Raw genomic sequence first — 15,215 nt, forward strand, 5'->3', positions numbered from 1 at the left:
GGGGTGCTGCAGCTCTGCCTGGGTCAGGTTAGAACCGGCTGCCCAGGATGGCGGGGACCCCACCAGCCCATGGCAGCTGGTGGTCCAGGAGAGGGAGGGACCCAAGCCCCAGCACCCCAGCTCACCCCTGGCCCTACGGGGTGCCCGGCCAGCCCTCTCATCTGGATCCCATTCTCTTCCAGAATCAGAGGGAGTGACCATGACCACTGTGATGACCGTATCTCCCAACGAGGAGCAGATGGAGATCTCGCTGGGAGAGGTCAGCAAGGCTCGCTGGCTCCCAGCCCCCCCGCCGGCCCCTCCCCCAGGGTGGCCCTTCCACTCGGCTGCTCCGGACTCACAGCCTCTGCGTGGCTTGCACTGTCAGCCAGCCTGCGGCCACCCCCATCCCAAGCTGGGGCCAGGCAGGACCGGAGTAGCAGACACCATGTCCTGGGTGCAGGGCACTGGGTCCTGTTCCGAGAAGACATGAGTAGGGCCTCCCAGGCTTGAGCATGGGGTGTGTGTGTGTGTGCACATGCGTACGTGCAAGAGCCCTGGGGCATCGAGAGAGCAAGTATACACACAGGAGCATTCCGGGAGGGGTTCAACTGTGTTGCTGGGCAGGCAGTCCTCGAAAGGCAGGGACAGGGCCCCGGAACACTCCCCCTCACAGTGACACAGCCCGTGGTGAGGACATGGGGAGGCGCCTTGATAGAAATGTGAAGGCTGATTGGGTCTGGGACAACTGTCTTCGGATGCAGGTGACAGAGGGAGAGATTGGCCCCTTCAGCTCCATCAAAGTACCGGTCATCTTCACACCCGTCATCCCAGGAACCATCCACACCAAGTTCAAGGTCGTGTTTAAGAATAAGCAGTGTCCCACGGTGAGTACCGCCCTGGCCGCCAGGGTCCCTGCCGCTCGGCGCTCCCCATGCCTGGACAGCCAGCTGGCAGCACAGATGGCTGGCACCGCAGCGCACACGAACACACATGCGCTCACACACCCGTGCGCGTGCACGGGGCCCCTGCCCTTAATCGCTAGAAATGCCTTGCCTAGTTTCCAAGTACTTAAAATTTTTACTCATTACTTTTTATTATTTATTTACTTACTTATACATTTATTTTTTTTTCAGAGAACAGGATCTGCAAACTTTTTAACTTTGCTTTTATTTTTATTTTTTAATTTTTATTCATTTTTGAGACAGTCAAAGAGGGGGCAGAGAGAGAAAGGGAGACAGAGAATCCCAAGCAGGCTCCATGCTGTCAGCACAGAGCCCGATGCGGGGCTTGAACCCACGAACCGTGAGATCATGACCTGAGCCCAAGTCGGGTTTAACCGCCTGGGCCCCCCAGGTGCCCCGAAGTAGTTGTTCTTTGTAACCAAAGGCAAGACGGAGTGTATAGGTGTGACGCGGGCACGTGATTAAGGGCCGTGAGCAGATTCAGGACGTGGCTCGTTCCCTTCGGTTCTGCCCTCCGTGCGCCCTCCCGACGCTTGGCCTGTGTCCGTCCACACCGCCCACGTGCCCTGACACGTCCTGCTGTCTGTGTTGTGGCTTTGCCGGCCCCTCTGCTGTCCTCTACCCCGGGGGACAGAGCCCGGCGCCCTGGCCCAGCCTGACAGGCAGTGGTTTCGCTCGGTCCCTCTTACTTCATGCTATTTATGTTGTTTAGATCATTTGCTCTCTCGGGTTCTCTTCTCTCTGGTTTGAGTACGTTGCTATTTATTCCATTTCCCCTTTTATCTGGAAATTCCACTTTCCATTCCACGAGGAGTCTCCCCCCAAATCCCGTGAGACTTTCCGTTCTCGTGCGGAACGGGGACCGCAGAGCAAGACGCTCTCCAGCACGTGCCGAGGACCAGACCACGATGCAGCTTTGGGCCCTTTTGTTTACCCCTTCCTGGCGCTCACTTCTAGGTTTTACTCAGCTGTCCTCAGGTCAGCTAAGATGTCCTCGACGGCGCCCGTGGCCTCGGGGGCTCCTCCCCGACGCCCACCATCCGCCGCCAGGCAGACAGCCGCCTCCGCTCAGGGGTGACCATTCGACGTGTTCGCCGTCGCCGCGTTCCCTCTTCCCCCTTCTCCCTGTTCGGTGTCCCTGCTCTGGAGAACGGGTGTGTCAGGGCTCAGGGATTTGAGACAGTGATGCCTACTTATAACAGGAGCCCCGAGGGGCAGGCAGAACCGCGCCATAACACTGCACAGATACCCCCAGACTCAGCTCTGCTGCAAGACATCTGCAGTACCGTGGTGTCCCACAGCGCCCCACAGCACCCCACAGGACCCCACAGTGACCCCACAGTGACCCCACAGCACCCACAGGACCCCACAGTGACCCCACAGGACCCTACAGTGACCCCACAGCACCCCTAAGTGACCCCACAGTGACCCCACAGCACCCCTCAGTGACCCCACAGTGACCCCACAGCACCCTACAGTGACCCCACAGCACCCCTAAGTGACCCCACAGTGACCCCACAGCACCCCTCAGTGACCCCACAGTGACCCACAATGACCCCACAGGACCCACAGTGACCCCACGGTGACCCCCACAGGACCCACAGTGACCTCACAGTGACCCCACTGTGCCCCTCAGTGACCCCACAGTGACCCCCACAGGACCCACGGTGACCCCACGGTGACCCCCACAGGACCCACAGTGACCCCACAGTGACCCACAGTGACCCCGCAGTGACCCCACAGCGCCCCACAGTGACCCTACAGAGGTGACAGGAGAGAACAAAGACTAGACCTTGGTAACCAAAAACTCGGAGAAGCTGGCCTGACAGGGGCTGTGGCCTTGGGTCGCAGCGGCCCTGCTGGGTGAGCTGGGCAGCAGACACCCTGGCCCCTCTCCCTCCCTCCGACCTCCCGCTGGCAGGACTTGGGTGTACTGTCCCCACACCGTCAGCCTCTCCCGCCAAGAGAGGGCTGCGGGCCGAGGTGGGCCCTCCTCCCCGGCGCTCCACGGACGCTGCCCCCCGTGCCCGGCGAGGGCAGCCCCGGGCGCGCTGGCCCTCCTTTCCCAGGCCTGTGCCAGGCTCTCCCACTGAGCCTGGACCCCCGCACGGACGGGGCTCCCGCGGCTGGCCGCCCCCTCGCGGCCCCGGAAGGTCGCTCGTCTGTCCTCCAAGTCTGTCTCCCGCCGGGCGTGTCCTGTGTCTCCCGCCGCCGCCCCCGGCTGCTGAGCCGCGTGCTCACAGGCACTGCCCCCGCCTGACCCTGAGCCGACGGGCCTCTGCAGGGGTGATCCCAGTGCCGGAAATCAGCCCGGCCGCTTGCTAGGCACTCAGCCGCGCCCCTACCTCGGACTGATGCTGTTGCTTCCCCCGGGCCGGCCGCCCCCCGCGGCCCCGTCCCGCGGCGTGTGCCGTCCGCCTTCATCCTGCACGGGTCGTCTTGTCTCTGGTGCCAGAGACCCTGTGGCCTCTGGCCTGCTCGCTGGCGTGTTCTGGAGCCAGGCCCCGGGCTCCGCAGTGCCCACCCTGTCCTGTGGCCCGGGGGGCCCCGTCCCAGGCTGGGGGTCCTGGAGGAAGGCGTGGGGAGTCCTCAGCTCGCCGCCGCCGCAGCAGGGCAGCCCGGGAGGGGCTGCTGGACACATGTCCCTGCAGACCCACAGGCCCCGAGCCCCCGCAGACCCGGGAGCAGCCGGCAGCCAGGGAGGGGGGAGAAGTGCGGCCGGTCCTCCTGGTGCCTCGAGACCTCTGAGCCGCCTTCCCGTGTTAGCTGAGAGTTTTATGACGTGCGCCCCCCGCGGTGTGGTGCAATATTCTCTGATAAAAGAGGTTTTTAAACAGCTGAAAATGCTGATAATTTTTTTATTTATAAAATAATTTTATTTATAAAATATTTTTATTTTAGCTGTTTGGGTTTTTTTTAATGATTATTTATTTTTAAGAGAGACAGAGCATGAGCATGAGCAGGGGAGGGGCAGAGAGAGAGGGAAACACAGAATTGGAAGCAGCTCCAGACCCTGAGCTGTCAGCACAGAACCCGACGTGGGGGTTGAACCCACGAACCGTGAGATCGTGACCTGAGCCGAAGCTGGACGNGAGCCCGATGCGGGGCTTGAACCCACGAACCGCGAGATCATGACCCAAGCGAAAGTCGGACGCTTAACCGACTGAGCCACCCAGGCGCCCCATTAGCTGTTTTTTTAAACAGTGGAAAATGTTAATAATTATGAAGCTGTGTGATGGGAACATGACAATCCATTATACTGTTCTTTTTTTTAATGTTTATTTGCTTGTTTTTTGAGGGAGAGAGAGAGAGAGAGAGAGAGTGTGTGTGTGTGTGTGTGTGNAGCAGCGCCAACACGGGGCTTCAACCCACGAACAGGGAGATCATGACCTGGGCCAAAACCAAGTCAGACACTTAAGTGACTGAGCCGCCCAGGCGCCCCACTATTCTTTCCTTTTATGTTTGAAAACGTTGATAACAGGGGCGCCTGAGGGGCTCAGTCAGTTAAGCGTCCGACTTCAACTCAGGTCATGATCAAACGGTTCGTGGGTTCGAGCCCCACATCGGGCTCTGTGCTGACAGCTCAGAGCCTGGAGCCTGTTTCAGATTCTGTGTCTCCCTCTCTCTCTGACCCTCCCCTGCTCACGCTGTCTCTCTCTCTCTCAGAAATAAATAAAACGTTAAAAAAATTTTTCTTAAATAAAAATCTTTAAAAAAATAAAACGTTGACAACAAAAAGGCTTGTTGAGATTGTACGATATGAACACTCGGCGGTGGTTAATGATGAGGCTCCGGCACCCGCAGGACTTCTGGCGCCCTCAGCGGCTGCGGCGGCACCAGCACCGCCTGCCTTGCTGACGTCACACCTCCAAACGTAGTTATATTTCAGAGTCACGGGCGTGGCCGTGGACGTGCCCGTGTGGGTGCCGAAGCCCCACGTGGACTTGAAGATCTGCACGTACGACCGGCTGTATCAGGACTCCATCCTCGTCCACACACGGTGAGGCCGCGGGCAGCTGAGCACCTCGGACGGGGGCCGTCCTGTGTGGCCAGAGGGCGGGTCATCGCGCGAGGGGCAGGGGCCCAGAGTCCGACACAGACACGGACGGTGTCAGACGGGGAGCCGGAGGCCGGGCCGCGGCCGGGGCTGCGGTGCCGCTAGACCCTGGGAAGGGCCAGGAAGGGGCTCCTCCCTGGGGCCTCGGGAGGGACCTTACCCGTGGGGCCCGTGTCTGCTTCTGACCTCCGAGCCCCAGGAGGCTAGGTCTGTGTTGTCCCGACCCCCTGGGTCCGCAGGGGGCTGCTCGTCACAGGGGGCGCTCACCCCTCCACACGCGTGTCCTTGGCCCCTCGTGGACACAGAGAGGAAAGCGGGGAGCCCTGAGGAAGGAGACGTGTTTTGCACAGGCGTCCAGACCAGAGCAGTCAATTCTAAGAACTTTTTACTAAAGTGCAACTTAGGTGGAGAAAAGTAGGCAAATGCCACGCTTAGCACCCGGTGCGCCTTGCTCCCCAGACAGGCCTGGTGCCGGCACCTGCTGACGCCAGGCCCACCAGGCATAGCCCAGCCCTGCTTCCCGCGGCAGAACGGCCCGTGGGGGTGGGAGCCCGGCAGACCGCCTCTGGGACCGTCCTGCGTGGGGGACTTGGCTGCCTCAGCCTCAGGACCACAGACGTCAGGGGCCTCGGGAGGGGCTCCGGGGCNGGCCGGGTCACTTGGTTTGCCGGAGCCTCACAGGGAGGCAGAGGTGTGGGGGGAGCCTCATGGTGGAAAGCGGGAAGGTTCCAGATGAGCGCAGATCAGGGCTGGGGCTCCCGGAGGCAGGAGCCAGAAGCGGGCGCCCCACGTGAGTGTTGGGGGGCTCACATGGCTTCCCTGGCTGCTCCTGAGTTGANGCTGCTCCGGAGTTGAGGGCGGGGAAGAAACCTGGGGACGCCGTCCTGCGGCCTGTGGGGCCCCGCCTCTCCCAGAACCTTGGCCTGGGCAGGAGGAGGGCAGAGCCCCGGGGGGTGGGGGTCCCACCCCTGCCCCCACCCCCCTCCAGGGCCTCGCACCGGGNGCCCTCCGCCTGTGCGGCAGGCCCCGCGCACCCGGGAGAGGCGCGGCCGTCCCGGGCCCGACGCACAGCGGCGCCGCCTGGCGCCCCTCCGTGTCCTGCAGGTCGAAAGCGGCCCTGCGGCTGAAGTTTGAAGTGTGCAGGGAGCTGAGGGGTCACATGGACCTCCTGCCGGAGACCGGCTACATCCAGGCCCGCTCCGCCTGCGCCGTGCAGCTCAAGTTCCTGCCGCGGTGAGAGGCCGGGCTCCCAGATCCCTGCTCTTCCTGCTTCTGTGTGACCCGAAGCCCCCCCCCCCCCCGCCCCCAGGGCAGCTCCAAACGTCAAGAAGCAAAGCACTTTGGAGCCCACCCTCTCTTTCAGACACTCCCTCCCAGAAGACGCAGGGAAGTATTTCGACAAGGAAAGCAGAGTCCTGGAGGCCCCGATGACCATCCGGGTGGCGGACCAGGTCAGCACGAGGCACTTCCCAGGGACGCCGGGCGCCCTTGGGGACCTGAGCGCCTCCCCCAAAGGCAGGGCCCTGGCGGGTCCCGATGGCCTGACCGGCAGATCTGTCTCCCACCCCAGCCGCCCCTGCACCGTGGAGACGAGGAAGAGAGAGACCCCTGAGGGCTGCGCGGGGCCGGGGGGTGCCCAGGGGCACACACCGAGCTCACTCACTCACAACGTGCGCCCATTCCCTCTTGCCCCCCCGCCCCCCCGAGGCTCCCCCCCTTCTTTGGCACCTGCTCTCGTGTCCTCCCAAGTCAGGGGCGACAGGAAGTGGCCTTTTACAAAGAGTCTCGTGTCTGAGAAAGGGCACACGGGCGGCCGCCAGGTGGACGACACGCTGTGCCTTCCCGGTCGCTGGAGACACTGGCAGAGACAGACTGCGAGTGACCAGCGCGCACTCGCCCTTTGCACTTCAGATCAAGCCGGTGGGGTTCACGGTGCACGCAGTGGTCACCACCTCGGACCTGGAGCTCAGCCCCTCGGCAGTGGACTTCGGCTACTGCACCATCCACGAGGCCGTCAGGACCCGAGTCAGCCTCCGCAACCTCTCCCTCCTGCCCCAGGCCTTCGGTTTCGTCGGGCTCCCCAAGGTGCCTCGCGCGGCCAGGGAGCGGCGCGGGGTGTGGGCACAGCGTCGGGAAGCTCTGGCGACAGGCCAGGGCAGCCGCCACCCCAGGGTCCGGGCACCCGGCTCCGGGTGGCCTCACCCCTCCCCAGGCCCCACGCCTGCCCCAGGTGTCCTGGTCTGGGGNAGCGAGGACGCGGCCCAGACCCAACCCCCCCAACCGCCGCCACTTACGTGCACGCAGACACACATATGCACGCACACGCATCACACCCACAGGGTGCGCTCACGTACACGCACACGCATCCTATGCACACAGACATGCTCACATATACACGTGACCACACGTGTGCTCACAGACACTCTCACAGGTGTGCTGCACGCACGTACACACAAACACACTCACATACACCCACGTGCTGCACTACAGTCGCTCATCCACACACCAACACGCTTACACGCGCCCGGACAGACACATCCTCTCGGACACTCTTACACACTCAAGCACACACCCATGCGCTCACACCCCCGCCACACGTGTCCACGCAACCCCTGCAATGGGCCCCCGATCACTGTGTTTCCACTTTGGCGTCAGCGGTTTTCCGTTTGCCAGTTTGTGGACATCCAGCCCAATGACGGCTTTGGCACGATCCTGCCGCTAGAAACGCTACAGCTGCATGTGACCTTCCAGCCAGCCCGGGCCAAGGAGTACAGCTTCGAGCTCGTCTGCAAGTCGGAGATCAACCGGTGAGGCCGGCAGGCGAGGGGCGCGGAGGGCCCGGCCCGTGGCTCAGCTGGCTCCGGCCGCAGGCGCTGGCGGCCCAGGTGACCGGCCCAGTTGGCTGGGCTGAGACACCCCTGGCGGCGGGGACCTGAGACCCAGGCTCCTGGGATCTGCAGCCTTGCGCACTGGGCCAGCTCGCCCCTGTGTGTGTGTGTGCGTGCCTGTGATTGTGTGAGTACTTGTGCGTGAGAGTACGAGCATGGGAGCGCACACGTGTGGACATGTGTGTATGTGTGAGTGCATCTGAACGTGCAAGTGTTAGTGTGTGTGTGGGCACGCGTGCGTGTGTGTTTGAGTGTGTGTGTGTGGTGTGTAGATGGCCTCCCTGCACTCAGGAGGACCTGGACATGAGCCCCACTCGTTCTCACACGCTATGTGATGGGGACAGTCCCTGACAGATGGGACGGAGCAGGTGGGAGAGGGAGAGAAACCAAACAGGATGCAGAGGGGGTGGGCCGGGATGAGGGGCCGGGGAGGCCCAGGGTGGGGTCAGGGGCCTCTTCTGGCCCCAGGTGTGTGGCCATGGGCAGGAGCAGTGGCCTCCTGGGACCTGACAGGCTTGTGGGTGAGTAGGGGTGAGTCCATGGGTGGGAAGAGTTCGGGGGTGAAATGCAGGGTTAGAGCCCATGGAGAAAAGCAAGGGCGCTGACTGCCCACTGGCCGCGTCCTCCGTCAGGGTCCTGGGCAAACGCACTGCCCCTCAGTCATAAGAATGGCAGCATCTAACAATTCGGTGATGCTGCCCCTGACGGGCAGGCAGCTTCTGGTTCTTTCTTGGAAACAAAATGAAGGAGGGTCTAGGTGAGTCACCAAAGGGAGACTATTCAAAATACTGCCGGAGGACCTGCTGCGTGTGATGTGGGCGTGTAACAAGAGGTTCCAAGGGACGAGTGACTCGAGAGCAAAGCCCCCCCGGCCCGCGCCCCCCGCCCCTGCCCCAGGCACGCCTGGATGCTGGGATCAGCTAGGGGGAGCAGCGCCGTCCACAGTCCCGAAATGACGGCCAGAAAATCACACTTTGTGTATGTAATGAGTCCTGTGCTTCATGCATGTGTTTTCTCAATTAATCATATACTAACAATAACCTCAGTATCTCTCCACCCACAATGATTTGTTTTAACATTGTCACGCGACATAAAAAATGTATATTTCAGCATTTCAACATATGGGTAACATCGTCAAAGACCAGTATGGCTGGGGAAGCAACATCAGCCTTTAAGGCATTAAAATATGTGTAATGAGGATGAAATCGGACAAGAAGAGAACAGTAGAAATCAGGGCTTGAAGAGTGGAAACATTCCACCAGTTAAAGTAACAAATATCTGTTCTTTTTTTTTTCTTGATACATTATTTTGTTCAAATACCAGTCTGATCACACATGGTCCGAGAAAACCAGGAACACACCCACCCACACCATGGAGGTGTGTGGACGGTCCTGTCCAGGCTCTAGAAAGCCACAGGGGTCTCAGTGGGGGTGGGAGGGACAGGGCACCCTGGCATAGTGCCAAAATGGGGCCGGGGAGGCTCCCAGGAGGGCACGGCACTCGCCAGCACCCAGCCGCCTCTGCCGGGCTGTGGACAAACGGGGCACAGCGCGGGATGGAGAGCCCGTCCCGTGTCTGTTCTCTTTCTTTCACAGGCAATGGCAGAAATGGATTCACTCGGGTCTATAGATCCCTGTGCTCATGTTAAAGACTAAGTTGTCAGTTTTATTAATTTTTAATGTTTATTCATTTTTAAGACAGAGAGCACAAGCAGTGGAGGGGCAGAGAGAAAGGGAGACACAGAATCCTAAGCGGCTCCAGGCGCAGAGCCGTCAGCACAGAGCTCGTCCAAACTCACGAACCGTGAGATCATGACCTGAGCCACCCAGGCACCCCTATCAATTGTATTTCTTAAGTGTCAATGAGTGTTTAGCAAAAATGAGCCAGAAATTCCCTCCTCAACAAATCGGGGTGAAATGTTTATCTGTCTTTTGTAAATGTGCGCAGGGGTCTGTGGTATTTTCAAAAGATCGTAAAATTCCTTAATGAGATAGTGAGCAGAACCTTGGGACAGCTGCCGGCCACCATCTCCATTGGAGGCCACCTCCCACAGCAAACGGGGTCCCCAGGGCTGGCACCCCCTCTGAGCCGCCCGCACCTGCCCTTCCAGGTGCTTCAAGCTAGTGTGCCGAGCCGTGGGTGTCTGCCCGCCCTTGGAGCTGTCCCACTACCAGGTCAAGTTTGCAGCCACTTCCCTGTACGACACGTCTGTGGCCACCGTGTACGTCATCAACTCTCACGTGAGCATGAACTCGCTGACTCACTCCGTGCCCCGAATCGGTTCCGAGGACGCCTCTCCTGTGGGGCCCACCAGCTTCGAGTTCCTGCCGCCCCCAGACTCACCCATCACCATCTCGCCCTTGGTGGGGACCGTGCTGCCAGGAAAGGCAGGTGTGGGCCCCCCTGGTAGGCCGGGCGGTGATGGGGGGGGGCCCAGCCCAGCCCAGCCCGAGCCCCAGGGGCAGGGGCACCCACGGGCGGCGGACCCCCTCCCCTGAGAAAGGGCTCCCCGCCTCTGCTCCGGCTGCCGGAGCGCGGGGCCCGGAGGCAGCGCCTCCTCTCAGCCAGTGCCAGGGCCACCCCCGCCGCCTGGAGCTGGAGCGCAGGGCGGCTGCGCAAGGGCCCCAGGGAGGAGGGGCCTGTGAAGGTGCTGGGACGCCTGCACACCAGCAGCTTTCAGTCGGCGCGGTTATTCAAAACGCATTTCTTTAAATTTAGCCAATACTGCGGAAGTACGGGTCCCCAGAAGGGGTGTTGCAGGGGCTTCTGCGCTCCCTCCCCCTTCCTACCCCACCCATGCCACCTCCGCTGCCTCCGGGTGTGAGCACCTCTGCTGCCCTGAGCACGGGGACCCCTGGGATGAGCCTCTGTGGGGCCCGGGCCGCAGGGACCGGTTAGGGGGGAGAACTGAGCCGTCTCCTTTCTCTCTCGGCCTCGAGCGCTGTGGGCGGGGCCTCCCGTGGGCGGGGCCTCCCGTGGGCGGGGCCTCCCGTGGGCGGGGCCTCCCGTGGGCGGGGCCTCCTCCGGGCCCGCCCACCCCGCATGGGAAGAGTGGCCTGGATCAGGCGCTGGAGCCTGGGGAGCTCGGGGCGCGCCTCCCTGGAAAGGCCCTCAGGGAGCTGAAACCCCACGGCAGTGCTGGAGGTGTCCGGCCAGGAGTGTCAGAGAGTGCGACCCGGGGCACCCAGGGGAGGGGCACCCAGGGGAGGGCAGGGCGTCAGCTCCGCCCTCTGGGCTCCTCTCTGCAGAGATGCCTGGTCCAGGTGGCCTTCCGGCCCGTGCTCCCGGCCAAGCTGATCCTCCAGGAAGCCTTCCAGATGCTGACCAAAGAAACGGAGGTCAAATCGGTGCGTGGGGACGCGGAGAGGGTGGGTGTGGGGGCACGGGCTGGGTGGCTGAGGCTTCCTGCACAAAGGCTTTCGGACAACCGCCGCCGCCGCCGGAGGCTCCCAGGGCCCAGGTCAGCCTGCGGGGAGCACTGCCGGGCTTTCCGGAGCGTGTGTGCGCGAGCCTGCCTCAACAGCCTCAAACTCCCTTGGCGAGGCCTCTTCTCCCCCAGGCAGGCTGGGTCCCCAGAGGGCCGTCCCGGGAGGGTGAGCCATGGCAGGACACGCTGATGGCCAGGTGCGGCTCTAACAGAAGGAGAGCAGATAAAACAGCAAAGGGGCCCCTGAAAACAGCCTCACAAATGCAAACTTGAGGGGCGCCTGGGGGCTCAGTCAGTTAAGCGTCTGACTACGGCTCAGGTCGTGATCTCAGGGTTCATGAGTTCGAGCCCCACATCGGGCTCTGTGCCGACAGCCCCCTCCTGCTTTGGATCCTCTGCCCACCCCACCCCCCGCACCTCCCCCACTCCCTCGGGCGCTCTCTCTCAAATAAATAAACATAAAAAACAAATGTGAACTTGAAAGCATCAGCCCAGGGATAAATCCAGCCAAGGGCCAGGCCCCGCTGCCCCAGCCAGCCCCAGAGAGGCAGCGGGGAGAGGGGGATCCCACGGACCCACACAGAGCTGTGCAGTCACGGCCTAGAGCGATGCCCACCCACTGCTCCCCTGGGAACGCAGAGGGACACAAAGCACACTTGTCCGGTGTCTCATGACATCTCGAGCTGTTCCAGCACACGCGGGGGGAAGAGGCCCTTGCCTTCCCGCATAAGCTGAGGGGGACGGCACCGGGAAGGAGGGCCTCCGGTCATGGGCAACTCTTTGCCCCGCTTTTGCCTCAGTTTCCCCATTGCTGAGAGCAAACACGAGCTGGTGCACGGGCCCACGGGGTCTCTGCGCTGGGAGCCTGGTGTCTCCCTCTGGACACTCACCTGTCTCCGAGGCACCTGCAGTCAGTCTTCCTGACGGAGCCCCTTCCCCTCCAAGCCCACACCCCTGGGCTTCCTGCAGGGGTCAGTCCGCCTGAGGCCACGGCTCCTCCTCGTGGCCCCTGCTGGGCTGAGCAGGGCTGGCCTCGTCCCCGCAGTCCCACAAGGACACAGTCACCCAGAGGAAGGACCTAACGAGACAGTCCATCTCCACGCTGCGGCTGCAGAGCCGGGACCACCCGCCCCGGGCCTCCACCACCCAGGATGCCGAGCTGCAGAAGCTGGACCTCAAGCCCAGGTAGGCCCCAGAGAAGGCCACACCTCCCTCTGGGCCCATCTGATGAGACCCCACCCTCCCCCGTGGTGACTTCCCCACAGAGCACCTTGAGCAGAGCTGTTTTGAGCCATGTGACCGCAAGTCCAGGGCTGTGCCGGCTCCGGACACAGCTGAATCCAGGCACCGGCTCGAGGCCCCTGGAGCTCTGGCTTCCTAGGCATCTGCCCACCCCCTTCCCCTGGGCCTGGCACCCCTGTGCACATCCTCACACCGCGGGCTGGGGGTGACCCTGCTGTCCCTGGTTCCTGGACTCCCAGCTCAGCAACCCCAGCCTCCCCAGATGTCAAGTGAGGCCCGGAGAGCTCTGATGGGCTTGAGTCGCTTGCCCGCCCTGAACCCTTGCCTGAGGCCCCAGGAACACGGCCCTCTGGTTAGGTGCCTAATCAGGACCCTGGGGGAGGGGGAGGGGGAGGGCCCCCCCAGGAACCGGGGAAGGGTGGGAAAGCCAGCTGGTCACACAGACCTGGGACAGCCACAGCCCGGCAGAGCCCCAGGCAGCCGCCCCGACCCCTGTGGCCCGGGGCCCTGGAGAGAGGCGCAGGCCCCCCGGGGCTTCGGGGGGCCGTGTGGGTGCCGGGGCACGAGTGCACGCTGTTGCTTACTTCCAGTTCCGACGAGTACCAGGCTGCCCAGGCCACCCTGGCCAGATCTTTCCCGGGGAGCTTTGACAAGTTTGTGGTGCCCTGTGTTGTTGCCAGTGGTGACACTGCGGACAGAAAGGGGACGGAGCCCCTGAGCTTCAGGTGCAGTGCTCTGGCGGGGGAGCGGTGTCTTCCAGAAAGTCGCCGTCCCTGCTGGGCTATGAACCAGTTCTGGGGGCCTGGAGGGAAGGGTGCAGGGGCTGGAGAGGGCAGGCAAGGCGGGGTGGGGAGCGCGGTGCCACCAGCATGCCCTGCCTGTCCCCAGTCCCCACAATACCCTGTACCTGGAGCTGTGGTGTCCTGCTGTGGCCCCGTCCCTCGTCGTGGCCTCCAACAAGGGCAAAACCGTCTTCAACTTCGGTGACATCGCTGTAGGTGAGCCCCAGCTGGGCCCAGCCCCCCACGCACAGCCGCACCCCAGGGACCCAGGCCTGGGTTCCCACGCCCTCCCCTGGGCCTAGGGCTGGAACCTAACCCCACCCTTCCGTTTCAGGGCACTGTGGCATAAAGAAGGTCTCCATCCAGAACATCTCCCCCGAGGACCTTGCCGTATCCTTGTCCACGCCCAGCGCATGCAACTCCCCGGGGGGCGGGAAGGGAGCAGCTGGAGGGGCGCGGCCCTGCTCTGCCACCTCTCCTTGACACCAGGCCCGCAGGTGGAGTTCTCTGTGCTGAACCCCAATGGCTCCTTCATCCTGCTGAACCCCATCAGCAAGCTCCTGGCGGGCGAGACCCAGGTCCTGACCCTGTCCTTCTCCCCCCGGGAGAGCGTCAAGGTGAGTCTGCAGCCCGTGCTGTGGCCCCCCCCTCCCCCCACTCTGGCCGGCAAGCAGGAGGAGGCTAGGGAGGTCAGAGCACTCAGCTGCGGCCTGCCCCGGCCCAGGGGCTCCCAGACAGAGCGCCGGCACGTGCCTCTGACAGACGCCGGCTCCGTGCTAATGGACGTGGTCTCCGCAGGCCCAAGAAACACTGGACGTCATCACCAAGAGAGGCACACTCTCTCTGACCCTCATGGGCACCGGCGTGGCATCCATGATCACGTGCTCCATTGAAGGGGACGTTCTCGACATGGGTTATGTGATTGCCAGAGAGTCTGTGTCCTCTAACTTCAAGGTGAAGCGCATCACAGGGCACCTGGTGCCTCCCTGGTCTCCTAGGAGGGGGCTCCACCCTGGGAGGGGTCAGACCCGCCTGGGGAGGGGAGCTAGTAGAGCTGCAGGTCACTCCCCCCATGCCGCCGCCATCCAGCCCCATGGCCAGCAGCTGCCACCTCCACTGCCCAGTCCAGCAGGGGGGAGGCTGAGAGTGCCCCTCCCTCCACCCCTCACCTGCTCTGCCTCTTAGTGCGCCCTGTCTTCCTGCCTCAGGGCCTTTGCAGGAGCCATCCCATCTGGGATGGGGAGCTCAGCTCGGGCACGGCTGTGGGGCGTGGGGGTGGGGTTACAGACTGTCCTGGCCAGGCCACTGCCCTGTGGTCTGCCACCCCCTGCGAGAGGGCAGGCTGGCTCCCCAGGTTTTTCCAACGTCTGAGGGACTCACCAGCCTTGGCATCAAGCAGCTGACAAGACACCGGCCTGGTCCACGGGCTTAGGCGGGGACGCGGCACTGAGCCCAGGACAGGGATGCCCGTGAAGAGGCGGGGGCGCTCTCAGAGAGCGGGGGCAGAGGAGCAAGCCGTGGAGCCCGGGGCGCACCCCCCCGGGGTTCCCTCCCCGAGACACGTGGATGGGGCTGGGAGGGCCAGGCTGGAAGCGGGGTAACGTGAGGCTGGACGAGATGAACCAACAGCCCAGCCTCGAGCCGGGAGCGAGGCGGCAGGAGGGCGGCTGGGCGGGACCCCCAGCGAGGGCGCGCCGAGGGCCCCGGTGCAGCGGCCCGCGCATGCGCATCGGCGGGNGCCGGCGCTGAGGGCCCCTGTGCTCGCAGCTGCAGAACAGCTCGGTGCTGCCGGTCAGGTTCTCCCTGCAGCTGGACAGCCTCTGCGGCCCCGGGAGCAGAAGCCAGCAGCCGCTGCCGCAGTTCCTCGCCTTTCCC

The 15,215-nt window shown here is 63.0% G+C and overlaps 1 protein-coding gene across 1 annotated transcript in view; it reads left to right on the forward strand.

Annotated features, from left to right (window-relative positions):
- CFAP74 (cilia and flagella associated protein 74) overlaps positions 1-15,215 on the forward strand; it is a 61,167-nt gene that overhangs the window by 43,916 nt on the left and 2,036 nt on the right. Inside the window, exons 19-34 of the mRNA XM_077764002.1 lie at positions 183-259; positions 744-866; positions 4,823-4,944; positions 6,106-6,234; positions 6,365-6,452; positions 6,913-7,086; positions 7,675-7,808; positions 10,000-10,276; positions 11,138-11,236; positions 12,362-12,501; positions 13,149-13,283; positions 13,447-13,556; positions 13,675-13,730; positions 13,838-13,957; positions 14,139-14,294; positions 15,108-15,213. Of these exons, the coding sequence (XP_077620128.1) occupies positions 183-259; positions 744-866; positions 4,823-4,944; positions 6,106-6,234; positions 6,365-6,452; positions 6,913-7,086; positions 7,675-7,808; positions 10,000-10,276; positions 11,138-11,236; positions 12,362-12,501; positions 13,149-13,283; positions 13,447-13,556; positions 13,675-13,730; positions 13,838-13,957; positions 14,139-14,294; positions 15,108-15,213 (2,046 nt within the window). The remainder of the gene's footprint in view (positions 1-182; positions 260-743; positions 867-4,822; positions 4,945-6,105; positions 6,235-6,364; positions 6,453-6,912; positions 7,087-7,674; positions 7,809-9,999; positions 10,277-11,137; positions 11,237-12,361; positions 12,502-13,148; positions 13,284-13,446; positions 13,557-13,674; positions 13,731-13,837; positions 13,958-14,138; positions 14,295-15,107; positions 15,214-15,215) is intronic.

The sequence above is a fragment of the Crocuta crocuta genome, unplaced genomic scaffold, assembly GCF_008692635.1.
Source record: "Crocuta crocuta isolate KB4526 unplaced genomic scaffold, BGI_CrCroc_1.0 scaffold13, whole genome shotgun sequence".
Classification (NCBI taxonomy): domain Eukaryota; kingdom Metazoa; phylum Chordata; class Mammalia; order Carnivora; family Hyaenidae; genus Crocuta; species Crocuta crocuta.